Below are 24,197 nucleotides of genomic sequence, written 5' to 3'. Positions count from 1 at the left end.
GGGCCTGTCTTGCGGTGAGGGCAGCAGTCATTGTTAAGGTCTAGGCTGAGCAGCTCCCCTCTCTGAAACCCCTAGAGCAAGCAAGGGCACTGCCTGTTCCAAACAATTTTCGGACCTGGTCAACAAGCACAGAACACCTGCCATTTAGATAGCCAGGCATGCTGTGTCCTCGAAACTTCCTCACAAAGCAGAAGATGGAGTGGAAAGCTCCATTCTTGAATATAGCAGATTGCCAGCAGAGAGGATAGCACAGAGTTTAGACAATTTACAGTCTGACATGGAGAGCTGGGTTATCCAGATATTTGGGGCAGGGGAGGACGTGAGGTGGATGGATCTTATTTGGGAAGTTGTTCTAGGAAGCAGGAAGAGGTAGGAGGAGGTATGAATGTGGTAACTGGGGAAGGAGTACTTTGGAGCTGCTCCATGTTCTGAGTCAGGACAAGCAAAGGGAGAAGGATGACCAGGTCTCCCAGAGACCAGCTTGGTGAGTACACGGAAGAGCTTAGGTGCAGCTCTTAGGAGCTGGACAGAGTGGCCAGCTGGAGAGGATGAGGAGGGCTTCTGTGCAGAGTCACTGTCATCTAGAGGATGTTTTTTTTGTGTCTTGGAGGACTTTGTCAGGATTCTCCAAATCAATCTGAATGTTTTCCCCTCTCTGGACCACCTTTCCCCAGGTCAGCTGGTAAATCAGAGCTGGTCACCAAGTGATTTGGGCTGGTCCCTCCTAGCGGCTGGGCCTGGGCCAGGGCGGTGATGGCAGCACATGCCGGTTGCGGTCACCCCTCTCCCTTCTTGCTGTGCAAAGCATTTGAGTCTTCTTGCACTCTTCTGGAGGGAGGAAGTGGCCTCACCACAGCTGGAATGACTGTTTGAGCAAAGTTTCCCCACTGGTGTTCTCATCCTGCAGACAGATGGGACCCTGGGTACCTACTCTACCCTCCCCCTCCCCCCTCTTCTCATCTCTAGCTCCACTTCCTCTGCATGCTCCAGGTGAGGTGGCAAGCCTATAGGACAGACTTTTTCCTTTAGGCCTGACTTACCTTTCAGGAAAAAAAATAGCTTAAGTCCTTGGCAAACCTCATGGAGTGTCTTGAAGACCAGAGGCAGAGGCAGCATGCTTTGTGTGCGAAGCCTTCCCTTTCTGTAATTCTCCCTACCTGTGAAATGCCTTCCTCCTTTGCCTAAGCCAGTGCCTCAGCACTTAGTGGTAACACACAATTCAGTCTGCCCATCACGGGCTTTCCTTTGTGGGTGTGGGGGCCTGGGCACAGCGCCTGTTTTCCACACTGGTGAACAGGACCAGTTGTTCAGCATATGGTGTGACAACAGCACAGAATGTTTGAAAACGAGTTTATGATGGAAAATGTGAGGATTGCATAGTCACTGTAGGGCCAGAGATGGGTGGCCTTGGCCACCTGCAGCCGGAATTCTCAACATTGGCCGGCAGACTCCCCTCAGAGCCTTTCCTGTCTCTGTCCCGCCAGAGTCCCGGGGGGCTGATTCCCTGGTGGATTTCATTTCAACACCTGGTTCCTGATCATCTGTACCAGGCCAGGCACCATTTGCCCTGTGTCTCCACACACACGTGCGGGATTATTTTCCCAGGGCCCACCTGGTCTCTGTCTCTGTCAGTGTCACTGGAGGCAATATAATCAGCACTCTTCCTTCTTCAGAGTCCAGGTAGAAACTTAGTTGGGCTGGGGGCAGAGATACAGGTTGCAGTTAGGAGGGTTTTCAGCTCCTTCTGGCCCCTGCCTTCTTGTTCTGTCAGGCCGCTCTTTGAAAAGCTCTTCTCCATCCCCATGCCCAGTTATCCTGCCACATGTTGCTCTGGGATCTCAGGATCTCAGGCAAGGCTTGCTTGGTCTAACCCACATTTGGTTTTGCATAATTCGAGCACCATCTGCACTGTTGGCTGACACCACTCATGGCTAGTAAATGGCCCTGGTTCTCCCTCAGCTGCTCCCCCTGGGTTGGGGTGTACAAATAATCTATTCCAGTGTATGAGTCCCTTTGACAAACATGACTTTGGCCTGCTGAGCTCAAGCTCTACCTTGCTTCCTAAGGGTCATCTGGAACAACTACTTATGGTGCTGGCACGCAGCATGGCTTGGCCCATGTTGTGCCATAAAGGATTGCTTTTTGAAGAGTAGCCTTTCTTAGCTGTGACTTTTCTGTATTCCAAGGAGACCTCGGCCCAGACCTCCGTGGTGAGAATGAGAGGAGAAGGGGTCTGTTCATCCAGGGGCACTGAAAATAAGGGACAGAGCATGGTTCCCACTCTTGACACTTCCAGTTCAGTTGGAGGAGCCAAAGCCCACACTTGTGCGCATGTCCGCCTTAAGACTACTCAGGGCCAGCATGTAAACAGCTTCAAACACAGGATAGCCTCTACCGTATTAGGTTCCTGAAGCTGCTGTAACAAATTACCTCAAATTTAGTGACTTAAAACAGCAAAAATTTATTCCCTCACAGTTCTGGAGGCCAGAAGTCCAAATTCCATTTCACTAGGCCAAGATCAAGGTGTTGGCAGGGCTACACTTTCTCCAGAGGCTCTCTGGGAGATCCATTCCTTGCATCTTCCAGCTTCTGGTGGCTGCCAACATTCTTTGGCTTATGGCCACATCACTCCAATCTCTGCTTCCATGGTCACATTGCCTTTTCTTCTGTGTGCGTCTAATCTCCCGCTGTCTCTCTCTCTCTCATAAAGACACTTATAATGGCATTTAAGACCCACTCGGATAACCCAAGATATTCTTCCCACCTTAACTTAATCATACCTGCAAAAATATTTACCCCACAAGGTAATACTTACAAGTTCCAGGAATTAGGATCTCATGCAGGGAGTGGGGGGCATTTTCAATCTGTCACGCTAACCTCATCTCCTGCTACACTGCCCCTCGCTCACTCTGTTCCAGCTGCACTAGCCTCCTCATTATTCTCAAAAACACCAGGCTCATTCCTCTTGCTTTAGGGCCTTTGCACTTTCTATTTTCTCTGTCTCGCTCACTCTCACCTCAAATGTCCACCTGGCTCCCTCCCTCATCTCATTCGGGGTTTTCTTCAGATGTTACCTTTTCACTGAGGGCTTCCCAGGTATTTAAAACCCTATACCACCCCCGACTTCCCTCATTCCTAGCCCCTTTCTTTGCGGTATTTTTTTCTTTAGTACTTACACTATTTAAACTATATCCCCAACTAGAATGTAAACTCAAAAGAGATGAGGATTTTTGTCGTTTTGTGCATTGTTGTGTCCCCAACACCTGGAAGAATACCTGGCACACGGTTTGCATTTGGGAACTATTTGTTGACTGAATGAATGGTATATGCCCTGAACCCATCCGAACAGAGGAGACACAGAGCAAAGAAGCAGTCAGCATGGGGCGGAAAGGTTAGGAAAGGCTCCCCGATGGGAAGGCTGGGAAGAATTGGTAGGGTGAGCCATCTTTGAGGGGGAGACTAGGCTTAGAGATCAAGGGCAAGGTAAGAAAAAGGAGATGGAGATAGACAGGACAGAGAGCCAAATATGGAGAGGGGAGGTCATGGGATGGAGGGTAAGGTGGTGATATCTACACCCAGAGTGTGGCTGTGGAGACAAAGCAATGCCTCGGCGGCACAGTTTACACAGAGTAGGCGGTAGGTGCTGGAAGAAGAGAGAGCAGAGGAGAGAGCAGTGGGGTAAAATGGATTGAGAGAGGAGATGATCTTGGCTGCCATGAAGTTTTACATCCTTTCTAAACTCCAGCGCTAGCCTACATTTCTCCTTCCACCCCCTCACATATCTCAGAGGAAAGAAGGCAGTCGGAGAGTTTGCCAGAGATGTTAGTAGAACCGGTGGCAGCCTGAACGTGGCTGTTTTTTCCTCTCTCTCACCACCCACCTGTGAGTACAGCGTCTTCCTGGAGGAGGGGAAATGGGCTCATCACCTTAGCTTTTGCCATTTCTCCTCTACAGCCTCTGCCGTCTTTCCAGCAACAACAGGCTAGTGTGGGACTCAGCACTTTGGTTAGCAGAGCTAGCCATCTATGGGGTCGGCTTTGGAGCCCTGAAGGGGCGGAGCGTTTGTGTGTCTGCTGGGCCAAGGGGGCTGTGGGAGACTTCAGCGGACTTCCTCCCCACTTTTCAGTCTGTGCAGCAGCCTTTTCCGAGACTTGGTCTGCCAACTCTGGTTTAGAGAGATGGACGTTTGGTAATAGACTGCTTGGTTTCCATAGACTGTCAGATTCAGCTTCACTTCAAGGGCTTTGGGGTGTGGACCTGAAGGATGTGCTGCCTGCCCTCTTCCTGAAGGAGAGAACTGTGGAGGAATGGATCTCTGATAGTCTCCCTGTGGTACTAGCATCAGGGAAGGGAAGTAAGGCAGTTGTCTGACCCTGGTTTTGTCTCACAGCCCACTAAAGGTCCTGATCGGTGTGCAGCTGGGAGAAGGAAGAACCAGGGAGCCTCAGCTCCCCCCCGGCTGCCCCTCTGCTCTGCAGCTGTCGCACAGGGAGGACCGCTCCCACAGTCCCGCTCAGACTGCCCTGCTGAGTTCTTCTTAGCAGCTGTTGGGTGTTGAGTTGTTGGTTTTTTCTCTCTTTTCTTCCCCCTTTCTGTTTGCAACAACCTCTCCGGGGAGGTCAGCAGATTTGTTGGAGGAGATGGTTCCCAGGCCCTCATGGTTTTGGCAGCTCGTGCAAAGAAGTTAGAGAGGAACTGGTTCCACTGGAGCGTTCCCCCTTGGGCCCCTCCCTTGGAATGGAAGTAGGGATGTTGGTGGTGGGGAGGGATCTTGTCCTCCTGCCTCGTGCTTAGAGCCGACAGCTTCCTCTCTCGGGTGGGGGCTCAGGAAGTGGGTCTACAACTCCCCCTGCCTCCGTCTTGGGCCAACTCGGTCTTCTGTGCAGCAGAGGAGGGAGGTTGGCTGGCCGAGAGCCCTGTTCTCATGAGGGGCAGAGCAGGACCCAAGAGAAGGAGCTATGATAAAGCCAAGAGGGGTCAGGAGTCAGGGCTGAGTGCAGAATTCTGGCTCCATCTTTTCTGAAAATGTCCCCTCCCCTGCATATTTAGGAGGACGTCGGGCCCCCGGCACTTACTCTGTATACAGTGAAAATCACAGAGCAAACTTGAGGCACTGCACTGCACAGGCATCCCCTACTTCAGTCAGGGATGCAGGGCAAGGATCTCTGTTGACCTTTATCTTATTTTACTAACTAATGATTCCTAACTGGAGGCTGGTCTAGTAACTCGTTTTCATTAGGCTCCCAGGAACCTGGGTCTATGCTGGGCATGTAGAGGGTGCAAGGATCAAGGATGCCAGTGGGTCTCTGAGCCCATGCCCCTTTGGAGCTGGTGAGGATAGGGCAGGGCAGTACTTGTCCTCACTGTTGGGGAACCCTGGAAAAGCTGGGGATATCATCCATGTGTAAAAGTCAGAAGAGTGTAGAGAGCAGGTTGGCCTTACTGGCTCATCAGGGAGGGTTTCCTGGAAGAAGAAGTGGATTGGGAAAGAGGCAGTATCAGTGGAGAAGCCTGAAAGAATAAGAGGCTGACAGTGTTGAGGTTGATGAGCAGATGAGAGAGAAGCCTTCGAAGAGCCACCACTTCTGTCTAGGAAATGGTGTGCCTGCTTCCCCTGAGCCTGCCTGAGAAGATGCTCTGTCTCACTGGGTTCCTCTCCCTGCAGACTCCCCTGTCTTGGCAAGAGCTTGAAGGTGAACGGGCCAGCTCCTGTACACACAAGCGCTCAGCATCCTGGGGCAGTACAGACCACCGCAAAGAGGTAACTGCCCTCTGACTTCCCAGCTGGGGTGGCTGCCTCTTGTTTACCCCCAAGCACCATGGATACATCTGCTCCAAAGTGGACACACACTTCCAATCTCACTTGCCTCAACCTGACATTTTCCTAATATGAGATGGCTCCTTCGAAGCTGCCTGCCAGCTTTCTGATGGCCAGACCCTCCTGCCAGCAGGGGCTTGACCAGTGGCTGCTGGTACCCTTCAGCAGCCAAGCACAGGATGGGAGGCACCATGTTCTCACTTTACTTTGAGGTTGGATCCAGATCAGCAGTTCAGAGACTGTAGAAAGACGGAGAATCAGTTCCTGAGAATTAGGAGGCCTCAGCCCCATTTATTGCTTAACTATTCATCCTGCCTTGTTTTTAAAAGAAGAAGACAATTATGTGTTCCCAAGCACTTTGTCCTGGCCCTCCTTTTCCCTCAGGAGGTCCAGTCATTGAGGTTGAGTAGAGAAAGCCATAGACTGGTAGAATTCCAGGGCTTGCAAACCAGCTCCGCCTGCCATGCCCGTGCTATGGGGCAGCTCCTGACAGGGCCAACCTGCTAGGAGTCACCCTCGACCCCCTTATAGGGGGAGTGGCTTTCGCCCTCTTGGTGGCAAGAACAGAGAAAAAATATGAAATATTGAAGGCTGGTGGGAAATACAAAGTATTTAAAGTTTTAATTAACAGAGTAAGCAAGTTATTTATACTAAACATGGAGTCATGGTCGAATGATCCCCAATAGCAAACCTAAAAGCACTTTCTTGTTGGCAGTAGTCACAAATTGTATGGCTGTGGGCAGCAGATCTACTCTCTGAATTCCATTTAATTTAGGCCCATATTTAAAATAGTTCTGAATCTCCTGATCATTTGCCAGCTGAGGCAAGTAGGTGCAGAATTACAAATGTGACAGGGATAATATTCAGAATTGTTGATGATAATGCATAATCGTCACAGGAAATAGAAGTCAGGACAAAATCTGATATTCCTTCTGGAGAGCCTGCTCCTCGCTCAGTGCAGTCTGCTTTAAAACAGGGTGAAATCCTTCCATCCCTCCTGGTCCCAGGCCTTTGAGATAGCTGTGAATATACTTTGGAGAGTGAATTCAAAAACATCATTTCCCATTTCTATTAATAGAGTAGTATTCCATGCCTTTGGAATCTGTGAAAGACAAAAATGGTTTCAGCATTGCGTATTTTTTATTTTTTATTTTTGGAAACTGATCCATCTATGGAATACACGGTAATTTAAAACATCAAATAATCTAGTCAATAAGGTACCCAGCTTGCCTGATGAACCTTTCATCACCGTTTTGAACACCGCTGAGGTATTTTGAGATGGAAGATTCGCTGCCATCTCCCTTTCATGCATTTTCATGGGCCTCTGGCAGGAGCCTCGCCTGGGAGGAGGGACCCAGTGCACTTGTGCTTTGCTTCACCTGCCTCCTCTCCCCCTCTCTGGGCCACCAGATTACCAAGTTGAAGCAGCAACTGCAGAGGACAAAGCTGAGCCGCAATGGGAAAGAGAAGGAGCGGGGCTCCCCACTCCAAGGGGACCATGCTGTGCGGGGAGCACTGAGGGTATGTTTTCTCCCCCAAGCCCTTTCCCCTTTGTCATGTTCCATGGCATGTGCTCCGCAACCCCCTCCCCCGCCCCCATGGGAAGATCCTCTCAGGTTGAGCAACTCCTGAGCCCTACTGCACTGCATGCTCTGTGGCCACGTGGGTACCCAGGTAAAGTTTCAGTGCAAACTTGGACTTGCTGACTGACATTAGAAGGGCTTCCTGCTATTCTGAATTTTGCTCTCCTCCACCCTCACCCCCGTATGCAATTGAGGCGGCGATGCTCCTGTGGCCTTTAAAAGCATACTCCAGACCTCTCAAATCTCTGACTTCTGGAGAAAACCCCACTGAATGGACCTATTGCAATCTGTAACTGTCCCCAAATCCTCCTTTACTCTTTTGGTTTTGCCATGTTGACATAACTGTTACCCCCGCTCCCCCCAGTCAGAACTGACAATTGTCTGGGGTTGGTGGGTTTCAGTGAGTGCTTCATTTGTCTCCTCCTCAGGCGTCCCCTCCCAGCTTCCCCTCAGGGTCCCCTGTCTTGCGACTCAGCCCCTGCCTGCACCGGAGCCTGGAAGGGCTCAACCAAGAGCTGGAGGAGGTGTTCGTGAAGGAGCAGGGTGAAGAGGAGCTGCTGCGGGTGAGTGGGGCCCGTGTCCTGGATACGCTGACAGGCAGCATCTTGCTGAATCTGGACGTGGGGAAGTGGGACTCTTGCTCTCTGGCACTCACAGGCCGTGGCTACAGCGACAGAGCTGCATGCAAACACCAGCATGCGGAAGGAACACCAACTGAGGTCATTAGACTTAAAAGGACTTAACTACAGGGACAGGAGAGCTGGGTGGGTATACCTGGGGAAAGCTTTTGGTGCTGGGTAGACAGAGAAAAGGTAGGGTCCCAGCTGGGAGGAATGGGCGAGGCATCATTCTTCAGCCAAAGCACCAGCTCACTGTTACCACATACTTGGCACCAGCACCGTCACCTCTGTGCCTCAGTTCAAGTCACCCCCTTGCCTGAGTTACCACTTCCCTCCATCTCTACCTGGCAACACACATTCATCCTTCATGTCCAATTCCCCAATGCAGCCCTTTCCCCCACCCCATTCCCAGGCAGAATTATTTGCTACCTTTTCTGCAGTCTCAGGCACATTTTTATACTGACACAGTACAATTGGGGAATGCCAGTCGGGCAGTATTAATATAATTCTAGTGGGCACACTCCTCAGTTTACGATTTATTTGCTGGTTGAGTTTTAATCTGAGTATATGTAAGATTTTCACCCAAACACACACACACAATTTGGCGAGCTGTGGGTACAAGTACCATAGAATGTTAAAAAGAGAAAGGGGAGTTAGTACGTGATAATAGTCTGCACACTTGTCCTGCAGTGGCCCACCGTGGTTACAGTGTCCTGATGGCGTGCCCCTCTCCTGCACCCCATTGTTATTCTTCTCTGTGTTCCCAGAGCCTGACACTCAGACCCGTTCCTGCCTTTGAGAGGCTTACAGCCTGATGGGAGCAACACATCGAGAAATCATTCAAATAAATATGTAATGATAAATTTGGCTGCAAGTGTTACAAGGCAAAAGAACAAAGAACTGTGGGAGAAACAGGAGGGGTTTTCCCTTAGATTGGGGCAGGTGGTTGGGAAAACAGTGACTTGAGGAAATGGTGTCCTGTCGTCACCGTGTTTTATAAATAAAGAAGGAGAACAAGGGCAAAAGGAGGACCGAAGAGTTGCCACAGCTCTGCAGGCCTGAAGAGACAGGCCTGGGAGTCATCACCCCTCCTCTTCCCTGGCAGATCCTTGATATCCCTGATGGGCACCGTGCCCCAGCTCCCCCCCAGAGTGGCAGCTGTGATCACCCCCTCCTCCTCCTGGAGCCTGGCAACCTTGCCAGCTCTCCCTCCATCTCCCTGGCATCCCCCCAGCCTTCTGGTCAGACCAGCCACGAGGAACACCGGGGTGCAGTCGAGGAGCTTGCATCCATCCCCAGTGACAAAGGTAAGCTGAGGAGATTGAGGCGGCAGGGCCCACTCAGGGAGCAGGGGCGACTCCACTCCCCTTTCCGCCTCCAGTCACTGTCAAGCCTAGCGTTTTTATTTACCAGCCAACCAGAATATATTTAGGAGTCATCTTTATTTTGTATATTATACCAGTAAGAATAATGGTCCTTGACGTCAATTCTGATTTATAATTTATATAAAGTCTCTGCACCTATATTTTCATTTCATCTTCACTGTAACCCAAAGACACAGTCCCTGTCATCTCCATCTTTGGCTGAGGTTCAGCATGCAGTAGTACAGAGCCCTCGAGTCTGTTCAGGTGTCCACTCAACCCATTAGCAGGAATAAGTCTCAAGGTGGTTGTGAATGATACAAAATAAGAGAATGCGGTCTCTTGCCCAGAGTCACCTGGTTTGACCCAGATTGAAACCCGGGCTGACTCCAAACCTCTACTTTTTACTGTGCCCTGGCTGCTTCACCAAGAGGACAAGATGTGAATCCTTCCTCCCAATAGTAATGACCCTTACATTATGTTGCCTGTGTTGCCTCATTTGATTCTCACAGCAACCCTGTGAGGTAGGCTGGTCAAGGCCATGATCTAACAAGACACAGAGGTAAATAGAGCATAGAGTAATAAGGAATAAATGTGACATAAATACAGATAAAGTCAATATTTGCAACGTAGGCAAAGTACATTTGCTGTGTGGAAAGCAAGAGGAATTTTATCCCACAAGTTGAGTTGAATAAAAATTGCTTCTCTGAGTCAGTATAAGAGCTCTTCCTGGAAGAACGGATAGATTTTCAAGGCTGTGGAAAGGAAGAAGCTGTGGTATGTTGGCAAGGCAGGGCGGTGCAGTCTTGGAAGAAGGCAGTGAGAGAGACAAAATTTAGGATTCCTTTAAATCTGAGGCCTGGATTTCCAATCACTGTTTATTTCCTGGGAATATAGAGTTGGTATTAGACCTCATCTTCCCATTAATTCAGTTGTATTTGTTGTTGTTGTTGTTGTTGTTGTTTGTTATCCTGTATAACAGGATATGTATTTCTGTAAGCCGCCTCAGATTTTCTAAGGTAGAGTATGGACAAACAACCTGGCTCAGCATAACCCTGGACACCCACCTTATCGTGTCTCCTAGCCTCTTCCCTTTATACCAGGGCCCGAGCCAAGGATGGTAGAGATCTTTCCTTCAGCTTCACTGGACTCAGCCTTGCTCTGTTTGCAGGCTCCTCTCCAGGCCACCCAGCTTTCCTTGAAGATGGTAGCCCATCTCCAGTCCTTGCCTTTGCCGCCTCCCCTCGTCCCAATCATAGCTACGTCTTCAAACGGGAGCCCCCAGAAGGCTGTGAGAGAGTGCGTGTGTTTGAAGAGGCCACGTGAGTACATCAGAGAGAGGGATGGGGATGGGGGATTAGCCCTGTGTGGTCCCACCTGACAGAGCCTGCTTCAGTCTTGGACTCTCTCTCATCCTAGAGATGTTGTCAACTTTAGATTATTGGTATTGCAGATTTTCCATGATCAAACTTGTTGACATTACCTACTCCAAGCACTTAAATCTTTGCTTATCATTATCTCCATAGAAACCTGCTCTCTGCCCACATGCCAGCCACAAGCGCAGCAGAAAGTGGAAAGGAAAGAGCTCTGAAACCTAAACCCTTTGTTTCTCCTTTTTTTTTTTTTCATCCCTGGGGAAGGTGTGAGAATTTGCTAGACCATAATCAGAGAGAGAGAACATAGTAGTTGTTCTCTTCGGCAGAGATGAGAACCGTCTCCTCCCCACTGGAGGGGCAGGGGAACCTAAACAGCTGTCTAATCCTTTGAGTCAAGCTGCAGTCGTTCAAGTGTCATGACCGTCCAGAAAGAAATTTCCAGTCCTTGCAAGTAAGGACTATGCAATATTCTCAAGCCAGATTGGGCAATTCAGAAGCCATTCTTAGTTGATTTCTTTACTACAGTTCTCTCCAATTAGCAGAGAAAATCAAGAGCTGACCTTCCCACATGCCCACACAGCCAGCCCCCCTTGGCAGGCACCCTAAGAGCTCATTTCGTTTCCCTCGCCACCTTTAATATTCTTCAGGGCAGATTCACCGTGGAAGTTGTGGTTTCGATGGCAGTCAGGAAGTTTAGTCATGGTGTGTGAGTGGACGTTTAGCTGGGACAGGGTTTAGGGCCTTGAAGGCTCTATTCGTATCTCAGATAAGGGAGAAGACAACCCATAGTAGTAGCAGAAGGTACATATACAACACAGAGTGAGGGTTAAGGAGAAAAACCATGACCACTGGGGTGTCGCTCGCATCATCACTGTTGCCCAGTATCTCTCCGCAGCACTGGGTCCTCTGCAGTGGTGTATGGAGGGAAGAGGCCAGATTGTGTAGCAGACTCTGGACTCTGGTGCCCTTCCCCAGTCCACGTTATAGCTGAATAACTACAACCTGGAATTGCTTGAGGAAATCAGGTGTCTGCTTGTCTTGATTCTTTTGTAGACTCATAATGCCCGAAGAGATCTCAGAGTCATCTCATCCAGCTTCCTGCCTCTGTGTCAACCCTTTATGAAAGGCACTGATCTGTCACTTACTCTCTAAGATATCCTGGGATACATATTCATAGCTATTGGGGTCTCTTCATTGTGTCAGCTTTCCTATTGGGAAGTTCTTGTGTTTAGTGGTTCATCTGCCACATTTTCCTATTCCTAACCTCTGACCCCGTAAGATGGCCTGGATTTCCTAGGGAGGGAATCAAGCTGTTCAGGACCATGCTGGTTGCCCTCATGTCCCTCAAGCATTGCTTGGACTCCTCTGGGTCACCTTCCTCATGTGTACGTGCACACACCAAGAGCATTCCCTCTCCTGCCCATTCTCCATCCCTCTATGAAGTGGGACCCTTTCAAACCCTGCTCGGTTAGGGGACACATTGCCACTGTGCAGTTCTCTGGAACCCCAGGCCTTTACTTCCTTCCACCTCTCACTCTGTGCCAACCTCTACCCTCCTCCTCATACCTACTCTTCTCCCTGAGTCTGGAATTCTTAGAATTCTACAATTAAAATGGTAACAAACTGATCAAGCTATACACTAAGTGTATATTTCTGTAAATATATTTCAAGAAAAAGGTAGTCAGTGGGATCCATTGGCGACAGAGCTTCCCCATCTTCCCACACATTTGTCTTCTCATCCAAAATCCTTACAACCAGCAGCTTCTTAGACTCTGTCACCTTTAAAACATGGTCACACTTTTCTTCTTTTTTTTATCATAAGCATTCCTTACTCTAGGACTCTCTGACACAATCTCTTTTTATCCTTCCATTTCCCCCATATGAAGGGTAGGGATAATTCTTTTCACATGAAAAGTGAGACAGTCCTGGCCAAGACCACAGGGTGAGTAAGAACCTAGATCTTCTGTTAAGGTCTGACGGCCTTTCTCACAATGGTTGCTATCCTTCCCGCCCAGTAAAGGTTTTGAAAATCACTCCTTTCAAATGTGCTTAAGAATGATTTCAGTGGGGGACAGTATTTCCCCCCAGATGACAGCAATGTCAGGAGACATTTTTGGTTGTCGCAGCTTGTATGGGGGGAGGGTGTCAGGTGCTACTGGCACCTAGTGGGAAGGGGCCAGTGATGCTGTTAAACATCCTGTGGTGCACAACCAGGAATTTTCCAGCCCAAAATGTCAATAGTGCTGAGGCTGAGAAACCCTGCGTAAGACTATAAAAAGTCTTAGAAAGCCATTTTGCCTGGATCGCTGCTTTCAGGCAAAGGGTCTGCCCCCAGTGAACAGGGTCTGTTCACTGATGAAATCTCTCAAAAACTCCCTTGGTCTCTTCTAGAATCACATTGTCAGGAAGTTCTCCTTCCAGTCTAGCTTCAAATCCTCTTACTTTCTAGCTAAAGTAGATTTCTTATTGTTTAGCCATATTTCTAAACAATGAAGAGCTGAGGAACCGACAGACTGGCTGTTGTTCAGTAGTCTATCGTTTTTTTGGTTAAGTTACCGTCCTGTCTGAACAGAGACTCAGCTCCCCTACTCCCCAAGTGCTGGGACATCTCTCATCCCTTCTCACTGGCTATTTCTGTATATATGTGTATGTACACATGTATGTCTGTGTGTTTTTCTCTTTATCCTCCAGGTCTCCAGGTCCTGACCTGGCCTTCCTGACGTCCTGTCCTGACAAGAACAAAGTCCATTTCAACCCGACAGGCTCAGCCTTCTGCCCCGTCAGCTTGATGAAGCCCCTCTTCCCCAGCATGGGCTTCATCTTCCGTAACTGCCCCTCAAGCCCAGGGTCTCCCCTCCCCCCCAGCAGCCCCAGGCCACCACCTCGGAAGGATCCAGAAGCCTCCAAGGCCTCCTCGCTGCCATTCGAGCCATGGCAGCGCACCCCACCATCAGAAGAGCCCGTGCTTTTCCAGAGTTCCCTGGTGGTCTGAGGTCCCCGCCCCTACCATTTTACCATGGAGACCAGTGCCTTGGTGGCAGGCCCCTCTCTAGCTCCCCTGAGGTGGGGGGTGAAGGAGCCCTTCCCTCTCAGCCTTCGAGCACTTTCATTTATTGTGTCAAAGCCCTGGGTCCTCTTTTTGATGGACACCATCCCCTCTGAATGAGAGGGTGCCTGCCTTCTCCACTAGCAGCTGGGCAGCTCACAAGTCACACCTGTGTTCTTGCCACCTCTCTCACTTGATGGAAAACCCACCCAGAAGGTCTTGGGTCCCCCACTCCTGAGGGTGAGTCCAAAGGACTATATATGGAACCCTTGTCCTTGTCATGGAGCAAGCTGGCCGTGATCAGAGGAGAGGGGACACCACAGATTTCCTTCCCTCTCCTCCACAGATGAAGAAGTGGAGACCCGATGATAGATACCCCCATCCTCTCAGCCCTCATCCCCATGCCTCCCTCTCATTGGAGGAGCTGACCAAAGCAGCCCTAAAGGGCCATAACACTTGACCAATCCAGCTGCTGGCAGAGTGGGGAACCTAGCGTTTTCCTAAGTGGCATTTTCATCTCGCTTTCACCCTAAGATTGTCTTAAGCAGCAGCCCAGCCTGCCCAGCCCCAGGTGGGTAGTGGGGGAGAGGGAGAGCTGGCATTCCTCCAGGTGGCAAGTGGTGGTGACTCTACACCCTCCACCTGCCCCGGACTGGGTTGGATTAGAAAAATGCCTATTTTTCTTGTATCGATGTAGAAACTCTATTTTCTCCCAAAGACACTATTTTTGCAGCTGTTTGAAGTTTGTATATTTTCCGTACTGCTGAGCTTCACAAAATTGAAGAATGTTAATGTTCAAGTTTTCTTATCCTGTGTTTAGAAGTTGTTTTTGCAAATCTTGGTGTTAATAGACCAAATAAATAAGTATTCCCAGCAGCTTGAGGTTCTGTTCAGTAACTTGGAGGGGAGGGAATGGGGTGGAGATTGAGGGTATTGGTCACTTCATTCTTGTCTTCAAGAGGAGCCTTTTGAGAAAGAATAATGACAGGGTTGAGAAAGAATAATGACAAATAATACTTTAAACTTGCCCAGCACTCTCTACAGTTTATAAAACGCTTTCATAAACCTCAGCTCACTTGATCCTCAACAGTCAAGAGGCGACAAGGTGGCTATTACTAACACATAACGACGTGGATGAACAGAGTCCCTGTCCTTAAGCCACCAGGCTTGGATTCTTTCTATGGACAGATATATAAATAGCGGATCCATGGAAAGACTGTCCAGAATGAATAGTGTGTTGGAGGTGGGGTGAAGGAGTCATTCATTCTTGGGTTAGTCTGGAAAAGCTCCCTAAGGAGAGTGGATTTCAGAGAGGAAATGAGATTGGACAAAGGGAGACAATTTGACATTGTGGGTGCTCCTTGACTAGTAGAAGAAACTGTTCTTGTCCTTTTGCTGCCTCTCAGCTATTATAGTACCACACCTGTAAGCACTCTTAGGCTTTCGGGGGGAAATGGGAATAACCATTTCAACATTTTGATGGTGCTTTGCAATTCACAAAGCATTTTCGCAAAAGACACATTAGCCCCATTGTATGGATGAAAACTTGACTACCCCAAGGGCAGTCATAATAACTACAATTTTATCTCAAAGGACCTCAGGACAAGCTTCTAGGCTGCTATCCCAACTACCATTCATTGGCTTGTAAGCATCAGATATCCTGTTGTGCTTTGCATAAAATGTCATCGATAAATCACAACAACTCAATAAGAGTGTAATAATAAATCTCACTATACTGAGGGATAGATAGAAAGATTGAATTACTTCGTCCCAAAGACATAGATAGGAAGCGAGATTGCTGAGATTGGAACCAGACCATTTGAATCCAGTGCCCATGCTTCTACCACAGTGCTCTACTGCTTGTTGTTATAGTCCCATTAATTTCAGATGAGGAAACTCGAGTCAGAGGTCAAGTGAATTGTTTGAAGCCTTAGCTGATGAAGAGGCAGAGCTGGAACTGGAACCCAGGTCTCTCACCCCAGCTGCTGCTTGGTGCCCTGGAATTACAGACATTCAGTGGAAAAACCACTGGGCAAGAGAGCAATGTATGGGGGTTCCCTTCCCCACTAATATAAAGGAGAGAGGAGGTTGAAGATAGACCCCATCTTCAATGTTTTACCCCTCCCCCTGAAAGATGTTTGGCATTCCCCCAAAGCCTTGGTGAGTCAGGCCCAGAGTGATGGGTGTGGTGCTGCCCTGAGCTTCCTTCCTTTGCCCATGGCCTTGCCAAAGAAGCAGGCTGCTCAAAGGGGAGAAGGAGCCTCTACCTACATAGCAGTCCAGAGTGCAATTAAGTGGGGGTTTGGCGTGGCAGTGGAAAGACCGAGAGTCAGCCTTGCCCTACCTCTTGGTGTCAGTAGGTAGAGGCCCAACACTAGGATGAGGGAGGGGTCCAACAAGGAGCTCGATAATAGGAAAAAAATGTGGAGGACAGCTGAAGGGTTTGCTCCATTGGTGAATTTTAAGACCCTAAAGAAAATTCACTCCAGTAAGCTTCCATTTCCACCCCCAGGATGTGAAGAAACAAGATCAGGGTTGAGAAAGAATAATGACAAATAATATTTTAAACTCGCCCAGCACCCTCTACAGTTTATAAAACGCTTTCATAAACCTCAGCTCACTTGATCCTCAACAGTCAAGAGGCGACAAGGTGGCTATTACTAATTATCCATCTCTAGACAGACAAAAAACTATGGCTCGGAATTTAGGTGACATGTGTGGGTGGCCCTGCCTTTAAGTGACGGAGCTGGGACTAGAGTCCTGCCTTGTAAGCCTAGTGAGAAGGATTGTTCTGTAAAGCCCAGCGGGCCTTGAACGCTCTTCTGGTGGAGAGGGTAGAGTCGCTAGGGGACGCTAAGGCTCCACTGATAATTTCTTGGCGTTAGGACCCAGCAGAAACCTGACGGCCGACTGGCAAAAAAGACTCTTCGATTTGACCAGCTGCCTGCAGTACCTCCTCCCCGCCCGCCTGTCAGTCTTCATACAGTGCAGCCAATCAATGGCCTCCACATCCTTAAACGCCATCACGCCACGCCCGCGTATCTCCTAGGAGGTCCCGTCGAGCTCCGGGTTGCAGTTGTCTTCGGATTTGCCCGATCGAAAAATCTCGAGGGCAAGACATTAACCTCGGGGCAGCTGGCTATCGTGGCCACTAGGGATGAAGCCAAGGTCCCAGGGCAGGTCTCCATTCCTTGGAAGCGTTTTCCGGTTTCTGAGGAGTTTTCCCCTCGGCAGCTCTGAGCTGGCAGTTCTGGCGGTGGCTTCTGGGCCCTACTGAGCGGCAGTCGCATGCAGCTCTTATGAGGCCCCTGTCGCCGGTCGGCGATGTCCGGCTGGATCTGTCGCCGCCGCTGCCGCTGCCAGCAGTGAGCGGGTCTCCGGTCGGGTCGTCCGGGCGTCTCATGGCCGCTAGCAGCTCCCTGGTGCCCGACCGGCTGCGACTGCCCGTCTGCTTCCTTGGCGTCTTTGTCTGCTATTTCTACTATGGGATCCTACAGGAAAAGATGTGAGCGAATCCCTGGGGTCTGAACGCACATATTCCCCCCTATCCTGCTCCCTCTCTCCAGCCTGTGGCCGGGTTCGCGGCCCTCACTGGTGTTCTCTCTTGCTCTCTTACCCTTCTGCCCTCCCAGCACCCCGACACTTTTACAGCGCGGCCGAGCCTCCCCAGATTTCCAAAACGCGAAAGTTGGTCTCTGGAGTCTCGGGACCTCATGATTTCCCCTCCTGTAATTGCTTTTTCCCCCCTGTTGGTTTTAACGGCCTGGCTTTTACAGGTTGAGGTTTATAACCCCACACGGATTTCCGTGACCTGTGCGAGTTCCTCTTTGGAACTCCCAGATTCTTGCAGACACCTGACTTTCGCCCTTGGCCTTGCTGCTGTAGCCCAAATCCCTTCTTCCTGGGATACCTCGTTTCACCATCTAATTTTCTACGTTTTTTCTAGCTCCATCCTTTACGGACATTTTCGTCCTAGGCTATGGGACTAGCAGGAAGGGATGTCTAGTTTCTAAGTCCAGTAAAATCAACCTCTTTTATAAATGAGCCCAGGGATCCTCCCAAAACTCTCCCTATATTCAGAGAGGCAAGATAATTTCAAAGCTTCCAGTAGCTCTATATATGCTAGATGACACTGAAGGAAATATACTAATTCTTCTTTTTCTTTCTCATGTATTTCATTCTTAGAACAAGAGGAAAGTATGGGGAGGGAGCCAAACAGGAGACCTTCACTTTTGCCTTAACTTTGGTCTTCATCCAGTGTGTGATCAATGCTGTGTTTGCCAAGATCTGTGAGTATCTAGATAGTAATCTGTTATGTGCCCCTTCCTTTTTGTATCCTGGGCATTAGGCAGTGATCCAACTGTCAAGACCCTCACCCACTTTAGTGCTTACATAGCTCTCTGTTTCGTCTATAAAACGCATGGCTTTAGAACAAGGTAAACTATTTCGTTAAATTAGACCAACCTATGAGTCTGAACTGTGCAGAGAACGGATCTTCTGTATTCCAGATCCCCATTAAGAATACTTAATTTTTTTTTCTTTATCTCTTTGATTTTCTTTCATGTGTCAGCTTCAAGCATGTTTCGACTATTTCTCTATTCCCTGGGAGCTAGCAGCAGTGCTAACTAGTCCCTTGAACTGAATGAGTCTACAGAGACTTTCCAGTTTAAGTGGACAGAAACAACTTGTGTTTCTTATCTTGTTTGACAGACAGGTTCCTTTCTTGTTGCTTCGACTTTTGCTCAGTGGTCCATCTTAGGCCCACCAGGTTTCTCTTGTCTGTTTTTTTGTTTTGTTTTGTTTTCTCCCAGGGATCCAGTTTTTTGACACTGCCAGGGTGGATCGTACTCAGAGCTGGCTCTATGCTGCCTGTTCTGTCTCCTACCTGGGTGCCATGGTCTCCAGTAACTCAGCACTACAGTTTGTCAACTACCCAACTCAGGTGAAACCTCAGGGTGGGATGAGGGTTGGCTCAGAGGTTGTTGAAAAAGGACTAAGGATTTTTTTTCCTCGGGTCTGTGACTTAAAAAGAAGAGTGTGTTTGAGAAATTCAGAGTGTGAAGAATCATAGATTCGAGGTTTGGCAGTGGTGGGTTGGCCACAGTAGGACTACTTTCTGAGGCTGCGATCTCTGATGCAGGCCCCACATTTACTCATCTTAACACAGCACCTAGCATAGTACCTGGCACATCACAGATGCTCAGAAATTATTTGCCGAATTTAATTACAGGTCCTTGGTAAATCCTGCAAGCCAATCCCAGGTAAGCAGAAGAAGATGGTCTCCCATCTTCCGTCCTTACTCTTCCTGTAGTAAATTTTCTCCTTTGCTAGAACTCTGTATCTGTCTAGGCTTCCTCATCTCATCGTAGCTATCCCCAGGGAATCCCTCCATCCCTTCCCCCTGCCATCCTGTCATCTGTATCACTTCCTGTGGTGTTGGTGTGCATAAGCTGGGGGAGCTAGAGGCTGACCTATTCTGCTTCATGTGGTCATTTTGGCGTCTGTGTGTTAACATTGTCATTAGATACCGTCAATTCCATTTTGATTATCAGTTTCTTCCTCTCAACCTTTCACTCTTCCCCACTGGCTACGCCCTTGGCCTCTTCCTCCCTGGACCTTTCACCTTGCTTCTCTACCTTTTTCCTGCCTTATACTCTTTGTTCAGCCCTATTGCTAAGTCATCTCTATTTGAGTACCAGCCTCACACCCTCCTCTTATCCTCTATAGGCCTTTCTTCTCAGATTTTTTTTTCTCTCATGAGTCTTCTCTTGGCTCCTAGGAGGAAAGTGTTGGGCTCATCGATGCCTGTGGGTGCCTGAATTTTCTACTCTGTTTCTTCCCTATAGTCATGCTTCTTGGAGTGACCCTTTTGAAGAAGAAGTACCCAATGGCCAAGTACCTGTGTGTGTTGCTAATTGTGGCTGGAGTGGCCCTTTTCATGTACAAACCCAAAATAGTAGTTGGGATGGAAGAACACACAGTTGGCTATGGAGAGCTGCTCCTGGTATGTGATCCTGGTGGGAAAGGCAGCCTTTTCCAGTGGTCTTAACCAAGGAATAACCCCACTTGGGCAGGTGAAAGGCCAATTATATGTCTGGAGGAAGATTGTGGTACTCCTCGTTCCCCATTTCTAGTCTTTGTCCTTTGCTATGTGGCCCCCTGGCTCTGCTAAGGCCATAATCGGAAGCCTGAAATATTTAACTACAGCTCAGCTCTCCTGAGGAAGGAATGACCCTGAAGCCTGTATCTAAATGCTGGTGTGAGGTCACAGAGACTTGAGAGCAGAGAGTAAAGGGGTAGTGTGTCTCTCACTGCTGCTTTTTGAGAAACTGAGAAGCCAGAGTTTAAAATAATACTGTAGTAGCTATTGCTTACTATGTATTAGGTACTGTTCCAACTGTTTTACATACCAATTGATTAACTTTTACAACAATAACTTCATAGATAGTATTATCTCCATTTTACAGATGAAGAAATTGAAACAAAGGGAGGTTAAGTCACTTGCCCATGATCTTATGGCTGTAAAGTGGCAGAGTTAGGGGCTAACTTTGCCCAAGATTCTAATCCAGGAGTATGACTGCAGAATCCGGTCTCTGGTGCACCAAGCCAGGAGGCTAACATGCTGGGAGTAGACTTTTTCTCTCCAGCTTTAATGGAAGAATGTGTGTGGCTCACCACAACTGGTTCCAGGCTCCCACACCAACAGGCTTCGTGGCACTGTGTTGGAAAGTGGTAGATTTCCTGCCCTGCTCTGATTACATTACAACTATGCAGCTCAGATAGCCTGTCATTCTAGTGCCTGGGGAGAAGAGGGAGCTTGAATGGTCTCTCCTTACCCTCCATCCATGACTGAATAGCAGCATTTTGTTCTCAGGACTCTGCTTAAGGTTTTCCGAGGGGTCTCAGAAAGGTGAGAGTCCTGTGTTCTGGGTTAGGGAGGAGCACTGTTGGCCTTCTCACTGCAGGCTGCACACTTTCCTTCCCAGTTATTGTCTCTGACCCTGGATGGACTGACAGGAGTTTCCCAGGACCACATGCGAGCTCATTACCAAACAGGCTCCAATCACATGATGTTGAACATTAACCTTTGGTCGACATTGCTGCTGGGAGCTGGTAAGGAGCAGTTGTGCTGTTCTTTCCATGTATCACCAGAGGGCAGACTGCCCTCATTGGTTGATTGCTAGCTCAGGGGCCAGTTGCTAAGTTTGCCCGGGCCAAAGGCCTGCCTCGGCTCCAGGATGCCTTTATGTCCAAGCCCCTGAGAATCTTCACCATCAAGCTCTGCTTGCTACTCGTTCCTGCACAATCAGGGGTAGACTGCCAGGTGTCATGGAAGGACACAGCAGTAGGACACAGGGGTACCTTGGGAACTTGCCCTCTTCTAAGGGAGATGAGACATTGGTATGTGGTGTATACTGAACATAGTTTGAAAGTGAATACATTCGCATTTCAATCAGTGCTTCCTAACCTTTTCCAAAGCTGGGCACATGTAGGAAGCATTTTTGTACAGTGCACTGAGGAGGCTACTGATGGCTGGAGATGACCAGTGCTTGGGGCTGCCTTGAGTTAGGGTTGTATGGATTAATGTCTCCACAACATCTGTGGATTTCTGCTTTCCGTCACTTTTGGCAGAAGTAACTAACTTCCAAGCCTTGCTTGGGAGAGTCTTTAATTAGTTTCCCTAATCAGAAAAATAGGAAAAAGATGCCTGCCTAATGGGGCAATACAAACTCACTCCATACATTTCCCATGCCCCACCCTCCTTTGGAGTACTTTAGCAGGTCATGTGTAGGTATGTGTGTGGGTATGGGCACACAAGATGTATCATTCACCTTTTGACATTTCTTCCTAGGAATCCTATTCACTGGGGAGCTCTGGGAGTTCCTGAGCTTTGCTGAAAGGTACCCTACTATCATCTATAACATCCTGCTCTTTGGCCTGACCAGTGCCCTGGGTCAGGTGAGTGCCTTGACAGAGAATGGCTTGGCTTCCCTAAGAGACGCTGGTCTGGCTGGGAGAAGAGTGGTGGCAAGATTAGCTCTGATGTTCGTTAAGGACTTTAGACCTGTGGCAGATACCCAAGAACTAGCCTGATCTCACCTTTCCCTGTTTATCTCTAGAGCTTCATATTCATGACGGTTGTGTATTTTGGCCCCCTGACCTGCTCTATCATCACCACAACTCGAAAGTTCTTCACCATCTTGGCCTCTGTGATCCTCTTCGCCAACCCCATCAGCTCCATGCAGTGGGTGGGCACTGTGCTTGTGTTCTTGGGTAAGTGCCACCCAGAGCAGGCATCTCTGGGCCACAAAAAGACAGCGACAGAGCTTGATTTTTTCCTCCTAAAATTTACTTGTGTATTTATGAAATTTATTTAGTTATTTTACAGAGAACCTAAAAATTTTTTTTTATTAAAGTATAGTTAGCATACAGTAGTATATTCATTTTAGGTGTACAATGTAAGCAATTCAACATCTTTATACCTGATGTGATCACCACAATAAGTCTAGTAACCATCTGTCACCATGGCAAGTTATTACAGTATTATTGACTATATTTCCTATGCTATACACGACACCTCTGTGGCTTATTTATTTTATAATTGGAAGTTTGTACCTTTTACTTCCCTTCACTTTTTTTGACCTATCCCCTCACCCCCTTCCTCCCTGGTAGCCATCAGTTTATCCTCTGGTTCTGTGAGTCTGTTTTTGTTTTAAAAGTGAAATCATACAGTATTTATCTTTCTCTGTTTGACTTATTTCACTTAGCATAATATCGTCTAGGTCCATCCATGTTGTCGCAAATCACGAGATTTCATTCTTTTTTATCACTGAGTAATTTTCCATTGTGCGTGTGTGTGTGTATATATACATAGATAAATAGGTAGATAGTTAGATATGTATATGTACACCGCATCTTCTTTATCCATTCATCTACTGATGTACACCTATGTTGCTTCCATATCTTGGCTATTGTAAATAGTCTCACAATGAACATAGGGGCACAGATATCTTTCAAATGTTTTCATTTTCATTGGATAAATACCCAGTACTGGAATTGCTGGGTCATGAGGAAACTTTTTTCAAACAAGAGAAAAGGAAGCGTTACTTCTAATCTAGCCTTCCTAATGAGCATTTGGTTTTAGTGATTTCCTTCCAGCAACTCAAGTTCCCCAGACACTGAACAGTGTAAAATTATACTTACTCCCTATTTATGCCACTATGGATATGCTGGGAGAACTAGCTTAGAAGTTTTGACTCTTAAGTTTCTTTCAGTATTTCTGTTTATGTCATTTCTGGTACCTTGGTGATTTTTTTCATTTGATGCCATTCAAATGAAAATGCTTTTCTCGGAGGGTGTTTTTAAAATGAATGTTTGAAAACTACTTTTATTTAAAGCCCCAATTTTGGAGAACCAAGAGGCTGACCTTCCCCTGCCCCCTGCCGCAAATCATTGGTAGGTTTCATTTCTGCCCATGTTCTCTTTTTCCATAGGTCTTGGTTTCGATGCCAAGTTTGGGAAAGGAGCCAAGAAGACATCCCACTAGGAAGAGAGAAACTACCTCCATTCCAAGAATATTTAAGTTATTATCTCAAATAACAACATCTCTTGGGAAAATGGACACAGTAGGGTTAAAGGACTGGGTTCCAGTCATCTTTTGTTTTGTTTTGTTTTGTTTGTTTTGTTTTGTTTTGTTTTTAAAGGAATCAAAATCACATGTTCTAAAAAAAAAAATGCTTGGATTTTAACAAGACAGAGTTGGAAGTTTCTGTTCTTGATGACCTAGAGCACAGCCTAACAAATAAAGAGAGAGAGAGGAAGAGGCAGAGCTTGAGGCTCATTGCCTAAGATGCTTCCTCTTGGGTGTGGTTAGCCTATGGTTGAGTGGCTAATTTCTTCAAGAGCCTAAGCATTAGAAGGAGGAGCTCTAATAGGTTGTATAGTTGGGCGTGCAGCTTCTGTTTCCAAAGGTGGGGGTCTAAATATGTCAGGACAGGTGGCTGTGTTAGAGTCATGGAATGTCAAAATCACTTTTCCTCTTAAAGTTGCTGGTGGGCAACTTTAAAAACTACAGATATATTCTCAAGAAAGTTTTCTTGAAGTTGGGGTCCAATGAAGCCAGAGCCTGTGTTTTCACATTTCTCCACTGCCTCCCCTTCAGCCAAAGCTCAACCAGAAGCAGAGACCCAGTGTGTATGTCCTGAACAGCTTTGGAAGGTCTTTTTTCCCTCTCTATCTCTGTGTGTTCTCAGTGCACCTGGTCCCCTCCTGGGGAGGCTGGATTAATCCTTCCTATTCCCCTGCCCCCTTTAGCTGCTAAAACATTACAGTCCTCTGCCATCCTGGCCTGTGCCAAGGTGTCACCATGCCAGCTTTTGCCTGTTGAAAGGGA

At 48.0% G+C, this 24,197-nt stretch overlaps 2 protein-coding genes across 2 annotated transcripts in view; both read left to right on the top strand.

Moving 5' to 3' along the window:
• The window catches only part of FAM117A (family with sequence similarity 117 member A), a 17,382-nt gene extending 2,702 nt beyond the window's left edge, over positions 1-14,680 (top strand). Inside the window, exons 2-7 of the mRNA XM_025041600.1 lie at positions 5,666-5,761; positions 7,229-7,339; positions 7,830-7,964; positions 9,127-9,328; positions 10,554-10,704; positions 13,450-14,680. Of these exons, the coding sequence (XP_024897368.1) occupies positions 5,666-5,761; positions 7,229-7,339; positions 7,830-7,964; positions 9,127-9,328; positions 10,554-10,704; positions 13,450-13,750 (996 nt within the window). The 3' untranslated portion in view covers positions 13,751-14,680. The remainder of the gene's footprint in view (positions 1-5,665; positions 5,762-7,228; positions 7,340-7,829; positions 7,965-9,126; positions 9,329-10,553; positions 10,705-13,449) is intronic.
• A 2,238-nt stretch (positions 14,681-16,918) lies between these two features.
• On the top strand, positions 16,919-23,684 carry SLC35B1 (solute carrier family 35 member B1). Its single transcript, XM_006924781.3, has 9 exons — positions 16,919-17,309; positions 17,990-18,093; positions 18,616-18,746; positions 19,035-19,065; positions 19,651-19,808; positions 20,791-20,917; positions 21,657-21,763; positions 21,925-22,078; positions 23,299-23,684. Exons 1-9 carry the CDS (start codon positions 17,104-17,106, stop codon positions 23,349-23,351), a joined length of 1,071 nt encoding a protein of 356 aa, XP_006924843.1. The 5' UTR covers positions 16,919-17,103; the 3' UTR covers positions 23,352-23,684.
• The last annotated feature ends 513 nt before the right edge of the window (positions 23,685-24,197 follow it).

Source organism: Pteropus alecto, unplaced genomic scaffold (assembly GCF_000325575.1).
Source record: "Pteropus alecto unplaced genomic scaffold, ASM32557v1 scaffold98, whole genome shotgun sequence".
Classification (NCBI taxonomy): Eukaryota; Metazoa; Chordata; class Mammalia; order Chiroptera; family Pteropodidae; genus Pteropus; species Pteropus alecto.
The sequence above is the reverse complement of the archived record's forward strand: the minus strand, read 5'-3'. Positions and strand labels throughout refer to the sequence as shown.